This window comes from Rhinatrema bivittatum, chromosome 5, assembly GCF_901001135.1.
Source record: "Rhinatrema bivittatum chromosome 5, aRhiBiv1.1, whole genome shotgun sequence".
NCBI classification, from domain to species: Eukaryota; Metazoa; Chordata; class Amphibia; order Gymnophiona; family Rhinatrematidae; genus Rhinatrema; species Rhinatrema bivittatum.
The window spans coordinates 94,553,275-94,574,856 of NC_042619.1; the positions used below are offsets into that span (position 1 = coordinate 94,553,275).

The following is a 21,582-nucleotide window of genomic DNA, read 5'->3' on the forward strand; positions in this document are numbered from 1 at the left end:
CCCTGGATGTGGGCCAATGCATGCATGCACATGTGCGCCCAAGCATCGATATGAAAGTTACCATGTAAGCCGGCCTATTGTAAAGTGCAATAGGTTTGGGCTTGGCCTTCAGAAAGCCATGAATAAACTGAACTACAATTACAATATAGTAAACCTTCCATAGCAAAACAGCACTAGCTGCCAGCACTTAAAACAGTAACAACCATACCCATGAAAAGCCAACACTGCAAATATTATACCAAGTCCTAAAACACCAATACACCTCCTATTAGGTAAACAGAATAAGACAGACTACAATAGACCCCTACACAGAAACTACATCCTAGCAGAATATCTTAACTCAGTCACTCATACAGAGCAGACAGACCCTCACCAAGTACAGAAGAAAGAGACCATAAAGAACCGTTCATAGCAAAACCGTTCATAGCCAACAGACTCGTCTGCAGGCTGACGCTGCTCCTGTTACTTTTTTTCTAGCCATGCAGGCTGGTGTTGCTCCTGCTTCTTTTGGCCACAGTGATTGCACCTCCTCCTTCCTACCTGAGCAGGCTCTTGTGACACAACATCTTCTTTGAACCCCATGCTGGAGAGAAGAACAAGGAGTTGCAATCATTGTAGTCCTGCCACCTGCAAAACTGTGGTGCTCCAGGTGGCCACCTAGTCCTTCCACTGGCCCTGCACTCTCTCCCAGTCACAACCCTTCCATACAGTGTTGCTCCCTCTCTACCTCCCTGACACCATTTCCTCTTTCCTTCCCTCTCATTCACACTTCATTCCCTTCCCTCCCTTCTCATTCACTCACCTGCCTTCTCTTCCCTCTCTATTCACTTATCCTTTCCCTTATCACTTACCCTCCTTCTCTTCACATTCATTCACTTCCCAGCCCTTTACTCTTCTCCCTCCCATTCCTTCTCACTCACTCTTTTCCCTTCCATCCCATCCCTTCTGACTTATCCCCTATTTTCCCTTCCCTCTTACTCAGTCATTTCCTCCCATCTTTTCTCATCCACTCCTGCTCTTTCCACTCACTCACTCCTTTGCAACCTCTCTCACTCACTTACCCCCTTTCATCCCCTCTCACTCACTGCCCTGTTATCTTCCCATTCCCCTCTCACTCACTGCCCTGTTATCATCCCATTCACTCACTCACTCCTTTTCCCTCTTCAATCCCCTTTCACTCATGCCCACTTCTCTTCCCTTCTCTCCCACTCACACCCCCTTTCTTGTCCCTCCCTTCCTCTCCCTCCCCCTTCTCTTCCCTCTCTTTCCCACTCTTTCCCACTCACTCCCTTCTCTTCCCTCAAACTCACAACTTCCCTCTTTATGGGTCTTTTTCTTCTGGCCTTCAGCACATGGGATCCCTGCGGGTGGTTCATCTTGCTATGCCGACCACAAGATCCTCTTCCTGCCTTTGCAGCCTGGGATCCCTGCAGGCAGTTCATCTTAACGCTTCACCATGGGATCCTATTCTTGTACTTCAGGGCCTGGGATCCTTGTGGTCACATCACCCTGCGTCATCGCATGGCATCATCTTATAGTCATGCTGCAGCCACTGAGCTTGTCTTTCTGCCTGCAAAGCCTGAGAACCCAGCAGGACATCATCATCATTAACCAGCAGTGCTGCTGAGGTCCTCCTTCTGCCTGCAGGGCCTGGGAACCCCGCATGATGCTATCGTTAAGCAGTGGTGCCACTAGGCTCTTCTTTCTGTCCCTGGGGTGGGGGAACCCTCGCAGGTATGTTGTCATCCCGCGCTGCAGTCGTCATAGATTTGAAGCAAGGTGAGGCAGCCACTGCAGAGGTGCTTTGGGGGCAATTGTTGCTGCCCCCAAATTTTTCCGCCTGAGGCAGCCACCTCACCCTGCCAAGGACCATTCCTCAGCACAGGTGCATCAGCTTCTGGCTATAAAGCTTACACAGGCACAGTGTGAAACCCATAAATGGGGGGGGGGGGGGGGGGAAGAGATGCCTGGCCTTCCTGGTCTTGTGGGACAGCCACGCGAGCAGCACTTTGCACTAGTGGATGCATTGATGTGATGTTGGCCCTGATGCAATGCCGCTGCCACTCCCAGAACTGTAGCAATCTTGGCAACTACCTAGTTTGCCTGGTGCTTCCACTAGTTCTGGTGAGAGCAGGTAGATAAAACCTTCTCCCGGTTCCCCACTAGTGAGTTCAACATATTACGTCCTCTTTGCAAAGGCAAATGTTTAACAGTTTTACAGAGGTTTGACACTGACACCTACTGACAGAACATAAACACGACAGCTTCCTCTCGGTCCTGGAACCGTCTCTATACCAGGGAATGTAGCTACTTCTCTCTAAGACAAATGAATCTGTAATAGGGACCAGGGGTGCCTACGTATATTACAATGACTTTTATTGTCTAAAACAAGGCTTTCCAAACCTGTCCTGAGGACCCCAGTCAGGGTTTCAGGATATCCTCAATGACTATGCAACCCTACGAATGCAAATGTATCTCATGCATAGTCATTGCGGATATCCTGAAAAGCCAAAGTGGCTGTGGGGTCCCCAGTACAGGTTTGGGCAGCCCTGATAGGAGGACTATCTTCTCTTCTATGCCTAAGAAACATCTTTTGAACTTTGCTAAGCTTCCGCAGCAATATGCTGTCATTGGCTCATTTACAAAACTTTGTTTTGTGGACTAGACTGGGGATTCTGTGGCAGTGCCTCAAGCTGTCGTGCAGATTCCTGAACCAGAACTCTATTCCCTGGAATGGCCAGGACTGGGAATGTTAGGGAGATAGCAATCCGAGCCCCCAAGGAGGAAAACCCCAGCCTTCGCGCATCAGCTACACCTGTCAGCCAGACTCAGGGACTGATGTAATAAGCTGTGCATTAAAACTGTGTGCTGCAATTCAGTGCGAGTTCTTAATGCACATGCTGAAAAATAATTGAATTCCTGATGCAGTAAGCTAATGCATTAGAAGTTAAAATATGTGAAAAGGAGACATGCTTAGTGTGCAATTTTTGCACATAAAACAATGCTTTCTGTGCAAATTAGTGTCTTCTGCACACAAAGCATGATTTTTGTGCACAAAACATGGTTTGTGAGTACAAACAATATTTTGCATGCATAAATCATGGTTAATGCATACGCAACATTATTTTGGAGCATAAACCATGATTTCTGTGCATAAAAGTTGTGCCCCTAAAGGTTGTGTGCACAAAAACATATCATGTTTTAAACACATAAATGCTAAGAATGGGACGCAGCACTGCCAACCTCAGGTTTAGTCCTATAGATTACCATTGGCCCCAGAAACTTAACTCCACTTCTGATCAGGGGTTAAATTTCCAGTATTAAGAAAACATAAATGAAGCCTATACATGTCTCTGCATTGGGGAGTGAAAGAGATAATGCCTTGATTAATATGAATGGAGGACTGCTAATCTGTGTGCACAATTTTACTCAGGGTTGTGTGTCCAATTTTTGTACATAAAACTACAAGCTTCAAGTTTTATGCACCAAAACGTATGCAGAACATGCAGTCGTGGCCTCGGGGACCACGACTGCATGTTCAAAGGGTGTGTGCTTATGTGACCCCCTAGCAGAGGACCGTCACTGCAATGGCTCATCTAAATGAGGAAGACAGATATAAAATAGGGATAAAACACCTTGTGTGGTTGAGAATGAAGGCTCATGGTGCTAGTTCCCAACCCCAGTTCCAACTGAGCTGGAAGAACAAAAGATAAGGAGGAAATTACCAGGACAAAGCAAAAAAAAAAAAGTGTTTATTTTGCATGATTGGTTTAAAAACAAAAAACAAATAATATACCAATATTTTCTCTTTGATGGGAACTGGATGGCGTGCTAGGCAGACCTGAATAGCACAAAATAGCTTCAGGCATAACTTCAAATGTTTTCAGCTTCCTGCTCACACTAACATGAATTCAGTCTCCCATGATGGCTAAGATTCCCATGCAAGCCAAGCGCTTTGCTCAGCATAGTGAGAGGAACTGTAACATGGTGTACAGTACAGTTTGGGGCCCTAATGAGAGTGGAGAGGAGAGGTACAGAAGGGGAGCTAGAACTCTTCCGATTTCTGAACAATCTGACGTTTGATAGCCTTTTTCATTAATAGTCTGATATTCAACAGCATTTATGCCCATAAAATGTGGCTTTGTACATCTAAATGGGCTTTCAGGAACTTGTTCCAGGGGTTGTGCATGTGACAGCACGTGCATAATGATTCCACGCCTACTTTTATGTGCACTGGAAAGTGGCCTTCCAGGGGGGGCAGAATTGAGCAGAGATAGCATTCATGTGCATATTTTCAATTTTCAAAACTATAAATGTAAATAAAAAGCAGGTGTATTGTACTGCATTCCACGGATGCACACTCACTTTTAAAGTGGACTTGTGCATGTAAGCCTGCTATGAAAATTCAGGCTAAAGCAGACTTTACCCCTAAGTGTGCTGCTATAAACTGACCCTCCCTGAGCCCATTCTGAAATAAGCTCTCTTTATAAATGGAAATATGAGATAATACTGCAGACACTGCCATGTCTCTGGCTTTACCCTTGGCTGCCCTCCACTAAGGGTGCTATGTGCCTGTTACATGACTTATTGAATTCAGATGTGCAGAGCGGTAGCAACTTGACTAGATCTCTCAAGAAAGGGTCGACGTGGTCTTGAAAGCCCATGAACTACAACATATTTTGATTATTCTTATGTTGATTCATAATAAGGTATCACAACCTACAAAAGTGTCTAATACCATTTTGCACCCTTTTTCCACACCTCCATTGGGAGGCCATTGCATGCACCTGTCATCCTTGCTGTGAAGAAATACCATTTCTTTTTACTTCTGAGTACCCTTTCCATCATTCAAATAGCATGAACCTCTCATTCTAAAATGTCTTTCTTATTAAAAAAAAAAAAAAAATGCTAGCCTTTTGTACATTTTATATAGCCTCTCCTTTCTGCCTCCTCTCCTCCAGAGTACATATATTTATTTTCTTAAGTATCACATTATAAGGCTTATGGGATAGTCCCTGCAACATTTTAGGAGCCCTCTCATAGATTCCCTTCACTATTGTCTTTCAAATGTTTTCAATCATTTTAATTAGACAATAAGTCGAATCCCAACAAGCCAATTTTCAAAGGGTTTAGGCTCCTAACTTGGGAAATTGGGGGGGGGGGGGGGGGGGTGTCCATATTCAACGGCATTTAGACAGATAACTCATAAGACATCCGGCTAAATGCTCACTTTTGAATATTGTGGGCACTTACCCTGCTAAACCTTAGTCGGATATCTCATTATCCAGTTAAAATTTAGCCAGATAACGTAAGAGTCGTTCCGGGGGCATTTCTAGGAGAAGTTAGCCAGCTAAGTTATGTGGCTAACTCTGCTATTGACAGGAAGCCGGAAAATGTATCCGGCTAACTCTGGTCGCATCTTCTCACACTCCGTGACTACTAAGGTGACCAGGTAGCTCCATGTTGTGAGAGACAGGCCGAACCCATTCAGTTTTACCCCAGGACATCTATGGACTTGTAACGTAAATTTCTCTAGGAAAAGTAATCCGCAGAAGCAATACAGGACTGGCAGAGTCTGGCTCTCATGGCATGGGGCTAGTTTTGCTTTCATGCACTGTACGGCACATGGCAGGAACAGCTTGACTTCCATTTTTTGCATATTTATTATAAATACATTGTGTGCATTAAATGAAAATATAACTGACACTTTTAAGATATTATGCTCATATTTTATTTGCTGTTTCTTGACATGACATGTGCCTTACATTCAAAATTTCCAGTACAGTAGTTTCAGTTCTTTTTCTACCAACACAGTAAGGATCCTGTTCACTATAGAATAACCATGGGGACAAAATGGAAAGAGACCTGTAAGCCTCAATTCTGCAAAACTCCTGAGCTGGGTAAGTGGCCGACTATCTGGAGCTGGTAGCTCTGCAATCTTTCTGCTCATATTGCTGCAGAAAAATAAAATTGTAGGCCAACTTGGGTGGGTGATATTTGCTCTGTGGTGCAGAGATGTACACCTGAGCACTATTTGTACGTTTATACATTCCACAGAATTGAAGCTGTACTGAACAGCACCTTACAAATGTTTGCATATAAAGCTCCTGACATAAAAATGTATTTTGTAATTGAACAGCAGCGTGCTAATATCAGTATCATGTGTAAGACGCGGGAATGGAGATACTCAGAGGAGCTATAACTTTTAAAATCTCTCTGATGAAAAAAAATATACAGTTCAACATAGAATTTTGGTTGCATATTTTATAAAACATATATTGCAATCACATTTGTCTTTAATACACTATTTTTGCATATTGTAACATACATACTGCATACAGAATTGTACAGCTGTGCTTTATATGACGGAGTAAGACAAGAACTATTTTAAATAAAGTTATTTCTGCCATAAATTCCAGCTACAAAGCTTTCCCTTTCATTGGCTAGGTTGAAATGCTGCATTTGTTAATACATATATTTCTTAAAACCCACAGAAAAACAGACCTATCAAAAATAAATAACTAAACTAGAAAGATAAAACTAGCAAGAACAAGAGGTTAGCATAGTCTGCTAACTTGCAATTTGTGTCAAAAAGTCTATAGCATATGACCAATAACCCCAAGAAAAGACCATTCTTTGGGTACCTTAGCATTTTCTAAAGATATTCCAACAATAGGGTGGACATATATTTTTTGCAAATGTTGCAGAACACACGCTATATTTTGAAAACAAGATTCAATAATTTTAACTACTTAAAAAAATAGATGGCTAGCAAAAGAGCAAAAACAAGACCACAAATCCCTATGGTTTCTTTGAAACAATGCACTGAATGGTAGGAAAGTAAAATTAAGCAACTCATTTGTAGGTAAAACTTCAAGATCTAATTTATTAGGTTTGTTTTAAATGAATTTTGCTCTGACAACTTCCAGGTTATTAATTGTTTTCCAGTCATTCCAGGATCCGTGATGCTAGCATGACAGGGAAGTGCCATTGTTTACTCTCTCACAACTTGACAAAAGCAATTCCCACGTGAAAGACAAAAGTTTAGCCCTGGGACCAAGCGTCTCCCCCCACCGACACCTAAAAGAGGAAACCGTCTGCTGCGTTCCCAAGCAGGAGCCTTACTCATTCCTGTCACTCTGATTAAGAGCATAGACACTTTGTTCATTGGGGCTATTTTGGTCATTTTTGGTTTGTACTGTCACAGCTTTCATAAATCAAGTAGGGCTAAGCAGAAAGGGAAGACTTGGAATGACTAAAGGGAGTTCTTGGCCAGTTTCAGTATTCAACTACATCTCATAGCTCTGCCCAGCCGCACCCTGTGGGCCTGGCCCTCACCCCCCCTTACCAGCCCAACCCCCGCCCTCCACCCCCATCCTCTATCGCCCTTTACCTCTAAGACCTGGGTTCACCCCAAGAATGCCAAGGAGATTCTTTTTTGGAGAACGGTACAGCTTTACGTTACCAATCCTCATAACAATAAACTGGGTCCATCTGGGCAGTTGTACGACACTTTATTAGGCAAACCTAAGTTTTAGTGGCATCGCTCCAAGGCGGGGAAGCCACTGCCCTTCTCCACTGAGGACCTTGGAATGGTCTGACCCCTCCCCCTCCGCACACACACACACACACACACACACACACACACACACACACATCTTATTCTTATTTCATGGCGGTGAGTTTTATTATTGTAGGATAAGGAGTAAGAATAAGTAATGGCCAGCCAGACCTTCCCCCATTTCAACTTTTGACTGTATGCATGCTACGCTTAAGGAGGCACCATCCGAGTCAGATCTCCCCCTCCCAACTTTGTTTGTTTGTTCTTGCAGTACACAGGTGGCCTGCCTGGCCACAGAAATGAGTTTACTTGAAAAAAACCTTAATTGAAACAAGGTAAACATCTAGATAATTAAATCATAAGCTAACTGTAAGATATACCCAGATAGATCCCTTGAATAAATCATTCACAAAGCACGACACAAGAGGATACCCTGCCCTTCCTACTCCACCCTACCACCTAGCCCCGCCCTGTACTCAAATCTAATGAAACCTGCTAAGGGGCAGACATCCTGTATGAGCGGTGGGCCAGGGGCTCAGCGAGAGAGATTGAGCAGGCCTGCATTTTGGATTCTTATACCCATCAGGATGTTCCACTCCAACCTCCCCACTGTGGCTATTGGCTGCTGCAGCCAACCCAACCTCAGCTGACCCTGCATCAAGGAACAGGATCCAGGGTCAGAGGTCAGATAGCCATTTCAAGCTAGTAGTGGGTACCATGCCACATGACAGCAGGCATGTTGTACCCTCAGTTGTGTTATAGCGTGGCAACTTGGGGATCTAAATGAAGTGCAGAGAAGAATATTTTTATGACACATAGGGGCGGATTTTCAGAGCCCTGCTCGCGTAAATCCGCCCAAAACCGGGCGGATTTACGCGAGCAGGGCCCTGCGCGCCGGGAAGCCTATTTTACATAGGCCTCCCGGCGCGCACAGAGCCCCGGGACTCGCGTAAGTCCCGGGGTTCTCGGAGGGGGGCGTGTCGGGGGCGTGTCGGGGGGCGGGCCCGGTCGTCGCGGCGTTTTGGGGGCGTGTCGGCAGCGTTTTGGGGGCAGGTACGGGGGCGTGGCTACGGCCCGGGGGCATGGCCGCGCCCTCCGTACCCGCCCCCAGGTCGCGGCCCGGCACGCAGGAGGCCCGCTGGCGCGCGGGGATTTACGCCTCCCTCTGGGAGGCGTAAATCCCCCGACAAAGGTAAGGGGGGGGTTTAGACAGGGCCGGGCGGGTGGGTTAGGTAGGGGAAGGGAGGGTAAGGTGAGAGGAGGGCAAAGGAACGTTCCCTCCGAGGCCGCTCCGATTTCGGAGCGGCCTTGGAGGGAACGGGGGGAGGCAGCGCGGCTTGGCGCGCGCAGGCTATACAAAATCGATAGCCTTGCGCGCGCCGATCCAGGATTTTAGTGGATACGCGCGGCTCCGCGCGTATCTACTAAAATCCAGCGTACTTTTGCTTGAGTCTGATGCGCAAGCAAAAATAGGCTGATCGCGCTTCTTTTAAAATCTACCCCATAGAGTACGGTCAATATTCTATCCAGCTAATTCCTTCTGGTAACAATCCAATCTAATGATGCCAACACAAGCAAAATGAGGAAAATGTGTTTATTAACCATAAAAAAGGTCCAAATTCAAAAGCATTTAGCATGTTAACTCAGAAGTTAGTTGGCTAAATGAATATTTGGACAGATATCCGGCTAAATTCTAGCTGCTAATAAGTTAGGGGGCTAGATGTTAGCCAGATAAGTTATGGGAGCTCTGGGGGCGTTTAGCTAGCTAAGTTAACTAGCTAACTCTGATATTCAAAGTTAGTCGGATGACTTAGCTGGCTAAGTCAGGTCGAGCCAAAGAATCGTTCTAAAGTTAGCCAGCTAATTTTGGCTTAGATTTTTCATTCTGCTATAAATATAGCGGAATGAAGAGCCGCGGCCAGAAAAGGGGCAAGGGGGTGAAGGTGTGCACCCGGCTGCCTCGTGACGGTGCATTTTCACCCGCCGCAGTTGTGGCCGCGGTGCACAAGGTGCAGTTATTTCCGGCACTACTGCCGGTGATAATGTGTAAAACATTATCACCCGCAGCGCAACTGGCCCAACATTTTTTAAAATCTCGCCCAAACCCCGCCCCTTTCCCTCATTTAAATTCTATCATCACGGTGCGGTCATTATCGCATGCCGTTAGGGCATTATCGCAAGCGGTAATGTCCTAACACACACAATAACGGCCCATCGCATTTTGAAAAATGACCCTGTTTATTATCCGGACGTTGTCTGAATAAGGACCTCAGTGTTACTGCTGAAAGAATTTATCAGTGATGAAGCTCAGCATGTGTGAACTCCATGGAATGTAAGTTATTCCAGGTGGATTTCAACCTGGTTCAAGTCTGACTGAAAGTTCAGCTTTTCTGCAGATTTGCTGAGGAAATCCATTAGATTTTTTTTTCCAGAGACAGAAAATAATAACAGATAAAGACCCCTAATGCCCATGAGGTCTGCCCAATTTACTTCCTGGTGCAATGCCACAGACCACAGTTAGTCTCTGGTTTTCCCCTCACTTGCTAATCCCATGATTCTTGAATTCCACAAAACAATGTTTATAGCTATAATGGCCTTTAAACTGGAGCTGTATGTGCATTTTAGTACAGGCACATTCATGAAAGCGTGTTAACAATTCATGTGCCAAAATACAAGATAATTAGCACAGGCCCATTTATTTCCAGTAATGCATAATGTTCACTAAGAATGCACATTTTGGGGCATTTATTTGGGTTAAATGGTCTGACTGACAATTGCCCACCTCAAATGTGACTTGAAGCACATGTTGATTCCACAGCATGCATGCTTTCAGCTGCGAAAAAAAGAGGTATTCCTGTGGGTGTGCTTAGATCAAGAGAGGAAAACAGCTTGCAATCATTTGCTTTTCAGACATACATGTGCAAGTTTGCCCTCCTTCTGTGTCACATGCAAAGAGCAGGTGCAAAGTCCCAGGGGTTTTCTTTTTAAACAAATGCACTTAGCTCTTGGTTATTTTCCGCAAGAAAAATTGTGGATAGTTTCTTTTTGAAAATGTATGTAAAGCACGCACATTCAAATCCCCCATGTGATTTGCAACTAGGTCTGTTGGGAAAGTTAAGGACAATTTCCAAACTGTCTGCATTGCTGCAAAATCCACTGGGATATTTTATCCATGTTTTTTTGCATCAGTTTTCAAAGGAAAACTATGCACTAACTTTTACTTTGAAGATTGCCACAGGGAGAAGCACCTGCAGAAATTTGCACCAGCCTGAAATTGCACACATTTGTTTTGAAAATCTAAACCCAAGCATGCAGTTTTCTTCCCCTCATCTGAATCCGCCCTGGGTATGCTTTCACTATATCTGAGACCTCTCCAGATTTGACCTGAAGATTCCAGGTTAGAGATTCCTGGTCTCCGGGAAAGCACCCAGGATCTCCGGGTCTTAAAGATCATCCAGCTCTCCCCTAGACGTGGCTGTCTTTTTTTTTTTACTAATGTTTGAAGAAGAAAAGACAGGCACTAGAATGCCAGCTGAGGCAGGCAGGAGCCAGCAGAGCACAGCATCTCAGTTACTTCCATGTCTCTAGCCTCTGATTGGCTCATTTTGCTAATCAAAACCAATCAGCAGCAAGAAGAGGGAAAACAGCTGCACTCTGCTAGGAAGTGTTGTCAACCTTGCTTATTTACTGTGAGTTTGGGCTTGGTTTTTTTTTGGGAATCACTTTTTTTTTTTTTTTTTTTGCAACTCGTGGGTAGCTTGTTTGTTTTTTTTCCTACTCACTTTTTTTTTTTGGGCTTCATGGGTGTGACTCTTGCCCTGCTGTTCCTGCCACCTCTGATTGGCTGCTGTTCAACAGGCAGAACCAACAGTATGTCAGAGAGCTGAGCTGCGCGGCAGCCCTCCCTGTGCTGTGATTGGAAGTGTGAGGAAAGAGGGTGGGGCCTCAGCAAGCCCAGTTCTCAGTAACTACTTTCTTGTGGCCCTGCCCCTGCCTCCTCCCTAGTGCTGTGACCAGAAGCAGGGGATTAGGGAATGGGGCCATAGCTCAGACTTCCCGGGAACAGCTACCAGCAGCTGCTCTAACTTCTGCACCTCAGGCAGTCTTAGTGGCAAATGCCCTCCACCTTCGGAAAGGTGAGGGCCAAGAGCTGCTTAAGCTGCAGAGGAGGGAAAAAAGGAGGGATGGGAGAGAAAAACAGAGAAAGGGCACAGGGGACAGAGGAGAGGGAAGAGATATGGTGGTGGCACAAGGAACAGATGGAAAAGAGAGCGAGGAGGCATGTTCAGGAGCTGAGGGGGCAAATGAGAAGGAGCCACCCCTCCCCCACGTGTCCAGTCCTGGTCTGTGGAAAAGCTGGTGTTTGTGGGTGGGTGGAGATGGGGTTAGGAGATGGCCCAAAGCCAACATGGGAATTTCCATAGCGGGGGGGGGAATGTGGCAGGAAGGAGACTACTCAGGCTGCTGTGGCCTGCAACTTGCTTTAAGGATTTTGAGTGGAGTGGTAGGTGATCCAGGCATTGTGTCTGATATGTTTTCTGTGTATAAATACTTTCTAATAACAGTAGTTTAAATCTCACATGTTTTGGGCTTGTTTTTTTTCAATAAAGCGCGTTTGTTCTTTCATAACTACCTGGCAACCCTGCACTTTCCCTTGCTGGTCTCGCTTGCTGTTTCAGTCCTCATAGTGACAGCAATGACCAAGGGGATAAAGGAGAAGAGAGAAATTGAGAAAGAGTGGGAGAGAAAGAGACTGTGTATGAGGACAGCAAGGGTGAGGAGAAATACAAGAGCAAAGGGAGGAAGGAGTGGGAGAGGAGGAAGAGAAAGGACCAAGGATGGCAGGAGATGGAGAAGGAGAGGACCCTAGATGGGGGTGGGTATCCCGGAAGATAATATAAGAGGATGGGGAAAAGGAATGGAGGAGAGAAGGCAAAAAAGCAGCAGAACAGAATAGAAAGAGAAAGTATGAAAATGTCTGCTGCTGAAGGAAAAGGACAAAGAAAAGCTAAAGAAATAAAACAGTAAAGGAAGGATACCAGAGATAAGAAAACACAAATAGAGGAATAGAGATGAGGGAAAAGAATGGGAGAAGAGAGACGCTGAGCCAGAAAATCAAGTCAGTGACACCAAAGTTTAGAAACTATTTATCTGATCGGAATCTCAGAAGTCCCAGGTGCATCCATTACGAGGTAGGTGGCCGTGGCAGCACACGCCTAATGGATCTATGCACATCGTTTTACTTGCATTCAGGGCGGGCAATTTTCAGACCTCCAATTTCTGGGGGTAAAATGCCATTCAGGCCAGGAAATCCCTTTAAAAATTGCATTTCTGTCTTATGCATATTTCCGGGAGCAATTTTTAATAGCTCACTTAGTTGCATGGTACACACAGACATTTGTCTATGTTTCCCTTGTGGCTAGTTTTCAAAGAGAAATTCTCCAGGTAACTTCCCTTTGAAATTTAACTGCAAAGCACATCCATGCACAAATGGCGTGTGCATTTTGCACCTTCTACGTTGGCTAGATGGCTGATCGGGAGGTAAAACAGCATGTGCACATTTGAAAATTAGATGGATGTGTGCTCTTTTCCTCCCCTGACCTAAGCATTCCCTCCTATCCTATCACCTCTCCCCCTCGCTAATCGTAGGCGTGTGAAAAAGCCTGCACATACTTTTTTAGCTGCTTTGATGGTGACAATTTTCGACCAGGCACTTTACCTGGGTAAATGCCACCCAAACTTCTCCTCCTTGGTGGTTAATATTCTTGTTTTGAAAATGTATCTGCATCAGTAAAACCAAGTCTTCAAACAAAAGAAAAAAAAAACAAACCTGCAAGCTGTTGTGCAGCTGATGGCATCACTCTGGTTCTGGGTTACGTTAAATGTACTGATGCAGGAACACAAACTACTCTGTACCCAGCAGTGTTTCACTGTACTGTGACGCAGCGCTAGGATAGCTGTGGGTACAGTGCTATGATAGATCAGCCTGACAGGACGTTTCTGGGACTGTCCACGTCTCTTGTTTTTGAAACACTCAGTTCTGTAAACACCTACTGGGTGATCTAGCTTTGTATCAATAGCTTTGCTGTCATACTGCAGTCCCATCTGGGCTTTTTACTGCCATAGATTTATTTTAAATAAATATGTCTTATAAATAAACATAAAAATTAGTTTAACAAGTGATATGTTTAGGTTCATCAAGATCAGATCAGAATGAACCCCCTTCCCCCACCCACCCACCCACACATATATAGATATAGATATATACACACACATACAAAAACAGATTGACATTAAGTAGCTGCATTGGAAATATAAATGTGTCTCATTCTACATTCTTAACACTGAAATGGGATCTTTGGCCTTTGACTAACAAAAGGTCTTTCTTTTTCTTTTGGTTTATGACTACAGAAGTTGGTATTGAGTTGGAAGAAAAGAGTGTAGCATAGTGGGCCTGTTATATTTAATTTCTATAAGCAAAAAAAATCCAAATTCAAAAGTATTCTCCTGTTTTCTGGATATCAAAGTATGACTCCGTTTTCTTTTTAAAGAACCACTGGTACACTCAGTTCCCTTCTGCTATCCCTGGAGGAGCTTGACAATAGTAACAGAATGCTAACAGAGGCCCTGGTGGAACTCTTTACATGGTTATGAATTATGAGGCAATCATACCGTTGTAAAAAAGGACAGAGAAAAGTAGAACATATAGTGTCATTCCCCAAATCCCAAATTTTCACGGTTTGTATCAGAGCAGCACAAATCATTGCTAACTGAGTGCTAAACCCCATAGGGGGGAGAGGTTTCAGTCATGTCCATGTTATCCCCAACCTTATTTGTGGAGGTGCACCTCCATGAAGCATGAAGGTCACCAGCAGTAACAAATCACTATGGCTGGAGTCAGCTGTCACTTTGAATGAGTCCGTTAATGGCTTACATTGCTTTGTGTTGTACAATCATTCTTTAGGCCTTTAAATTTGGGGGTCCGTGAAAGAACAGCCTTTTTGTTGCAGTGCTCACCTCGGATTATAAGTTCCTTCTGTTGCAGCACTTCTTCACCTGTATATATGTTCCTTGCTTTGCAGGCATAGGTGCCCGAATCTTCCTGAGTGGCGTTCCTAATATTTAGAGTCAACCTGAGGGAGTATTCCTCCACGAAAGAGTTTCTGCTGCTGTTGTGGTGTATTGTTTGATTGTCAACAGTCCCCATCAAAAGCCACGTAACATCCGTGTATAGGTATTTGTTTGCTAAACAGGACAATGTCACATCATTCCCTTCCATAGCATCTCTCTCCAAATTAATATAAAATCCATTTGGTACATCTGGGGAGAAAGAAAAACAAAATTATTAAACCAGCAGCTACTCTATTTATGCTGAAATAGTTCTAATTTGTAATTTAAATCCACTCCCTTAACAAAGGTATTCCATATTAAATGGTGCCTCTGGATTTCTCTAGTGCTTTTTTGCTGTGCTTTGTAGTCCCAGATTGTTTTTGCATTGTTTTGTTTTTGCAATTTACTGATACAAGCCTTTGAAGATTTATTTATTTATTTATTTAAGTTTTTTATATACCAACATTCAAGACAAAAGTCCCATCATGCTGGTTCACATGAAACAGGAGTGCAAAATAAACTTAAACTTGAACAATAGTGCGGAAAAGCAGTTACATGTAACAAGATGAAGCCTCTTTCACATATTGTCTCTGTCCTTTTTATTTATTGTAAGATAAATTGAATATTTAGTTATTGCTTATGTAAGGAACCAAAACTCAGACTTTGAAGGCCCCGGAAGAACCACTTAATTATTCTGCTATACCTGGAAAAATATAGAGAAAGATGTATAAGAGAAGTTCAGAAGGAGCACATCAGAGCGCCTGGATTTATACCGTTGACTTTTCAGTGGCTGCAGGCAAGCTATGGTAATGTCAAACTTTGCTTAGCTGACTCCATTCCATGTAAGTATAAAACATGGCGTGGATTCTCCAACAATAATTCTTTTGGGATTCTGCTTCATTTATTATTTGTACTTGAATAACGTGTCCTCACGGACATGGATGTACTCTGCTGAATACATTTATCTTCCAACCATAGTGACGCGCTATCTCACTGAGAAGCTGATGTATTAAATAGCGAAAGCGGTTTGCAAAATGTCCACACACACACACACACACACACATGTAAAAACGCAAAAGTGTGGGCATTTTTTCGTCAAATGTTTTCACAAAAGTGGGCTTCCCAGTAGTAAACTTTCACCTTCAGTCTGCTGCATGCCGAAGTTTATTAAAATAGTCCAGTAATGAACTGTTGCGATTCAAAATCATATGAAGCAGCTCATTACTGGCAATTTTGTGAAAAAGGGTGTGTGAAAAAGTGTTTGCGGGTCCATAAAAAAAAAAAAAAAAGAGGTGTAGTTATTTATTGCTGCCAGTCCAGGGGTGCTCCACAATATGCAAAATGGCGTATGAGTCTAAAGTGACTGTGCCACCAAAAGAGGCCATACCACCTATTGCCCCATTCCTATAGTAAGAGGACCCTGCTGGTGGCTAGTGGTCCACCACAACAATCCCAGAGCTTTTCGCTGACCAAAAAAAGTTAAAAGTACAGGGTTTGTAAAGTCCCTTGATCCCTCTAAAAGATCAAGTGTGATAATGGGGGGAGGGCCCTCTTAGCCCCTCCAAGCTTGCTCTACAGCTGAAGGGGCCTTCTAGGGGCAAAACGGCACTGGCCGACCGTCATGAGGGGGGCAATGGGTTCCATAGCCCCTTTAAGGCCATACAGCCCCTTTAAAACATGGTGGCCAAGTTTGAGAAATGTTTTGCGTGTGGCCACGTCCAGGAACACGCAAAGTTCCCTGCTGTGGCAAGGCATGGAACACTTTGCATGAAGGTGAGTGGCAGACGCATATGAGCATCCATAGCAAATTTCTGCAAAATGGCTGCTAACTCAAGGAAGATACAGCGGCTTAGAACATCGACCTCTGAATGTGAAGTTTGCCTTCTAGAAGTCATTTATTTATTTATTTATTTTTAATTTTTATATACCGATGTTCCTGTAAAGAATACATATCGCACCGGTTTACAAGGAACTGAACAGTCGCCTCCAGGGCGGAAATACATTAAAAAGTCATGTTGATCATGGAGAAAACTGGAATTGTTGTAGTTTGTGATACCCTTTATTGGACCCACAAAAGAAGATGTTACGGTACAAGAGCTTTCCAGCCCACAAGTACATTCAAGGCCATTTTTATCTGAAGAAGGGCCCCATCTGGTCTTGACAGTTCTTGTACTTAAACATTTTTTGTATTGGTCAAATCAAAGATTTCACAACCTAAAAAAAAAGCAACTCAGTTTGATGGTAGGTGAGATTACTGGTTCTATTCTGTGAAAGTTATTAGACTCTATAGCGCCATAGCACTACATAGCATGTTTGCCTTTGCAAATGTTGAATTTGAGAGTGAGAATTATAGATTTCTATGTGCACATCCACTATAAAGCTAGAAACAGAGAATACGATGGCAGATAAACAACACCAGGTCCATCTAGTCTCCTAAAATCCCTTCCTGTTGCAATACCACAGAATCATTTTAGATGTAAAATGAAAGTCCTGGACAGAGATGATTAATATTGTCTTTAGTGTTATTTTCAAATGGGATTATTAGCAAAATGCAAATTCAGGTTGTTTAGTTTTTGATTTTCCTTATGTGAATTCCATAACCTAGTTTGTTTTAAGGAAGAACGGAAATTTTTACTTAAGTTGCTATAGGGTGAAGGGAAGATTTCAGCCTTTTGACCCATTTTGTTTTTATAAATGCGGAGTTTATCTCTGTATCTACCTTTGAAAATTTAACAATAGCACATTCTTAGTTACATTTTGCTTCCCGACCTGTCATGCAGGTTGCTATTTTGGATTAGGAGTTTTGCCTTTTTTTGGGAATGGATGGAAAGTAAGGCATAATTGGACAAAAGATTTTAAAACGTGCAGCTTAGTCTAACAAAATGGCTCCAAGCAAGATCAAGGAGCACAGGGGGAGAGTGGTCAGTCTTTAACCAGAGGATTTTGTATGAAAATTGGGCTCATCTGTGGATCAGGCCTTGGAGAAGTTCACCTGCGGAAGGGATCATACTTAGACCCGAGTCCAACCTTATTGCTAGAGATGTTCGTCCTGGACCTCAAACTGGTGCAAATGTAAAATGAAAAACTTGGCAGAATGACTGTGTGTGCATGTGTTTGTGTACAACAGAATGAGTGACCAGTAGGTCACAGAATGAGTGACCAGTAGGTCACAGTAGGAGTTTCTACTAGCAGATTCTGGAAGAGAGCAGCTTAAGACATCAGTGAGTTGCCATTCTCACATGTACATTTCAGTGCTGAGAAAAGAAGTCATGTGGATTAGCAGTGGATCCTATTTGTAATTTTTCGTTATCTCTGTGGATCACACCCTAGCTTTGTTTTTCTATAATCTTTGTTTCTTTCAGCTCATTAACACACCTGGGAACTCCCCAAATTTGGCCCAGAGACTCTGGAATTCTGTAGGAATTGCCAGGTCTCCGAGCCAAGAGCAGAAAATTTCAGGTATGGCAGAGAAGTGATCGTGTGCACCTCAGAAGAGGAAATCACCTGGGCCTGCACAGACAGAAAAAAGCAGGAGCCTCAGCCACATGGAAGGAAGAAGGAAAAAAGCCTAAGCAACCAGAAGGAGGAGGAGGAGTCCTATCAGCCACGCAGACCTGAGGAAGAAACTGCTGCTGTCACTGGTGGGTTTAGGGCAGGAGAGACAGAATGAATGAGCATGTGTGAGAGTGTCTGTACGGGGACAAGAAAGAAGTGAGTGTGAATGGGTATGTGTGTGTGAGAGAGTGGGTATGTGAGTGGGCATGTTTGTGACGGAATGTATGTGAGTAAGTAGATATGTGGGTGAGAGAGTGTGATTAGGTGTGTGAGTTTGTGTGTGTGTGAAACAGAGTATATATGAGTTGCGCGAGTGGAGGTGTAACCTAGTGGTTAGATAGGGCAATGGGCTACAAACCAGAGAAGCCAGCGAGCGTTCATATCCCGCTGCTGCTTCTTGTAACCTTGGGCAATTCACTTCATCCTCCATTGCCTCAGGTACAAACTTAAATTGTGAGCCCTCTAGGGCAGGGAAATGCCTACAGTACCTGAATATAATCTGCTTTGAAGTGTCTGAAAGGCAGAATATAAATCAAAGAGATAAAAATAAATGGGAATGTGAGTGGCATTGTATATGAGGAAAGGTGAGTGACTATGTGTGTGTGTGGGGGGGGGGGGGGACGACAATGAGAGGTGTGAATGACAGTAAACATGTAAGTGTGTTACACTTTGTGTGTATGAGAGAGGAGAAAGTTTGTGCACATACTGCCTACTCCTCAAACCCCTCCCCACAGCTAATCGACAACAATCTCAGGCTGACTGGATGTCAGCTAGGGATGCTCATTACCCACAAGGCACCATCCCATTCCATATCTTCAGGCAGCAAATGACCTGTCTGAGGCCTGTTCAGTTCCTTAGACCTTTCCCACCTCACCTATGATTTCTTAAAAGACTCTTTCTGCAACAGGCCTGATGAAAGGGGCATAATGCTCACCAGCTAGTCACAAATGCATTAAGTTAGTCCACTAAAAAAGTATCACCTACAGCTTATTTGACCATCATTTCTACAAATCTAAAGCTTGATCTTCAAGCCCCAGCTTATAAAAGCTTTGTTTTCATGCCGGGCAGTTCTCATTGTAAACTCCCTATGCCTGAAGGGAGAGCAATACACCAGTGTTGAATAATAATATTCCTAATCAGAGCTCAATGAAAGACAGTGCTAAGTTAAGTAAAATGTTTTAAGAAAACATTAAGGAAATCCCTAGGAATCAGAGACAGATGACAGACTTTTATAATTAAAGAACAGTGGGATCTCGTGAATAGCCCAGCTCCACCTGCGTTTATCTCTTCATGCTGAGTACATTTCCTTGACGTCATGCATGAAACACCCTGACTTCTGCACACCCAGTATCTTAGGGAAGAGATAAAATGTAGTGAAATCAAATTAAATTATTATTAAAAAAAAAAAAAAAAGAAAGAAAGATCGCACACCCCACATTTATTACGCCTTGAACCAATTACTGAAGCCTGAGCAAAGCTGAGCAGCACCGCTGGAATAATGCAGGCGAGTTTTATTTACTTAAGTGATTTGAAACTTCCTGTGGAAATAGCTTCCAGGTTTCCTGATGGAAGATGTTGTTTATCTTTGCCAAGCACCACCAGGAATCAAAAAATAAAATAGGTTTAGTGACACTGGGAAAGCAGGGAGATAAGGCTGTGCTGTTCCTGTTTCACCCTCACTAATTACAAACACACCCATGGTCATGCTGTGTGCCAACAAAACAGCACACAAAAAAAAGAGTTCATGTAGGTTACTTCAGTTTGGCTGTGTCAGAATTACTTTGGAAACTGACATGCTTTAAATGTCAGGAATAGCAGGACCACATTACATGCCAGGTGATCAGGGAACGGGGCAACAAGGTAAATAACTAAAGTCAACCCAAAACTGCAATCCCAACTAATTGACTTAAAATTGCAAGCTGCTTTATCTTTTTCCAAACCATGGATATTTAGAACTACCTAATCACTTCCATCCTATACCAAGTAATATGAAGCTTGCTCTATTTCCACAATTGTATTTATTTCAAAAGAAATCAATTTCTTTTTGCGTCACTAATCTTTGTTCCTAGAAGATAAACCCACATTTCACCTCTAGGAAATCCAGTTAGAAATTTTGCTATATGGCTGAGCTAAGCCCCGCTAAGTTATACCAAAATAACTCTCCTGAATAGTAAAGCAAAGACACTGATGCTACTTTAGAGCATTACTATAGCAAAAACACACAAAATAGTACAATAACAGCTATTAAAGACATCTTGCTTCTAACATTTGATACCTTCTGCAATACAACTCTGGCTTTACCCTCACTTCCTAATCACAAAGGATAAGAATATTTATAGTAGACAGGAAGTGCAGACTGCCATCTTTCATCTAAATCCACAGGAAGTAGCACTAATTCCATTTTAAGATATGTGAAATCCCAGACACATACAGAATTAGATTGGGTGGGTTCTTTTTTTGTTGTTTTGTTTTTAGCAAAGACGCACAATATATGACACAGATTCTGATGTTTTATAAAAAGCATCTGAAACAACAGAATTGCTGTTTTAAGTAATCACACTTTCACCTCTTGTTAGTCAACTACATGATATAAGCATTCAAATGTATACACTGGAGCACCTTTCATCCACACAGGATAGAAACAGAGAAAAGGACAGCAAACAAGGAATGTAAGGCCCATCTAGTCTGCCATAGACCAGTTGATTCCTAGCTTTCCCCTCATTTCTTCTCAACTAGGGATCCTCTGTGCTTAATGTTTAATGCCATGCCTTCTTGAATTCTTTTACAGCTTTTGGCCTCCCTAGGAGGTCATTCATGTATCCACCACCATTTCTGTACAGAAATATTTTGTGATGTTGCTCCTGAGTCTAAAACCCCTGGGGCTTTCGTTCTAGGGCATCTCTCCTTTCAGAAAGGTTTGCTTCCTATGACTGATGAAATACCTTTGAGGTATTTCAGTTTCTATCATACCTACCCACTGTCTCTCTCCTCCTCTGGGGTATATATAGTTTAGTCCTTAATTCTCAACTCATAAGTTTTGCTGTTGAGTCTGCCTCATTTTGGTAGCCATTCTCTGGACTGCCTCCACTTGTCAATATCTTTTCAGATGTACAGACTCCAAAATTGGCATACCTGGGAACTCTCCGGATTTGGCTGGGAGACTCTGGAATTCTAAAGAATTGCTGGATCTCTGGGCCAACAGTGGAAAACTAAGAGGTGTGGCAGGGAAGTACCTGTGTGGGCCCTGGCCTCACACAGGCAGAAAGAAGGCAGAGTGTCAGCGGCAAGAAGACTCCCATTGGCCTGTTTGGCTGGAAAAAGAAGGAGACATGTCAGCTGCATGGGCCAGAAGGTGA

General features: G+C 43.4%; 1 protein-coding gene across 2 annotated transcripts in view; it reads right to left on the reverse strand.

The window, feature by feature from the left end:
- The window catches only part of FLT1 (fms related tyrosine kinase 1), a 379,855-nt gene that overhangs the window by 128,293 nt on the left and 229,980 nt on the right, over positions 1-21,582 (reverse strand). For both annotated transcript variants that reach the window (XM_029602609.1, XM_029602608.1), the window contains exon 13: positions 14,579-14,881. In XM_029602609.1, the coding sequence (XP_029458469.1) occupies positions 14,579-14,881 (303 nt within the window). The remainder of the gene's footprint in view (positions 1-14,578; positions 14,882-21,582) is intronic.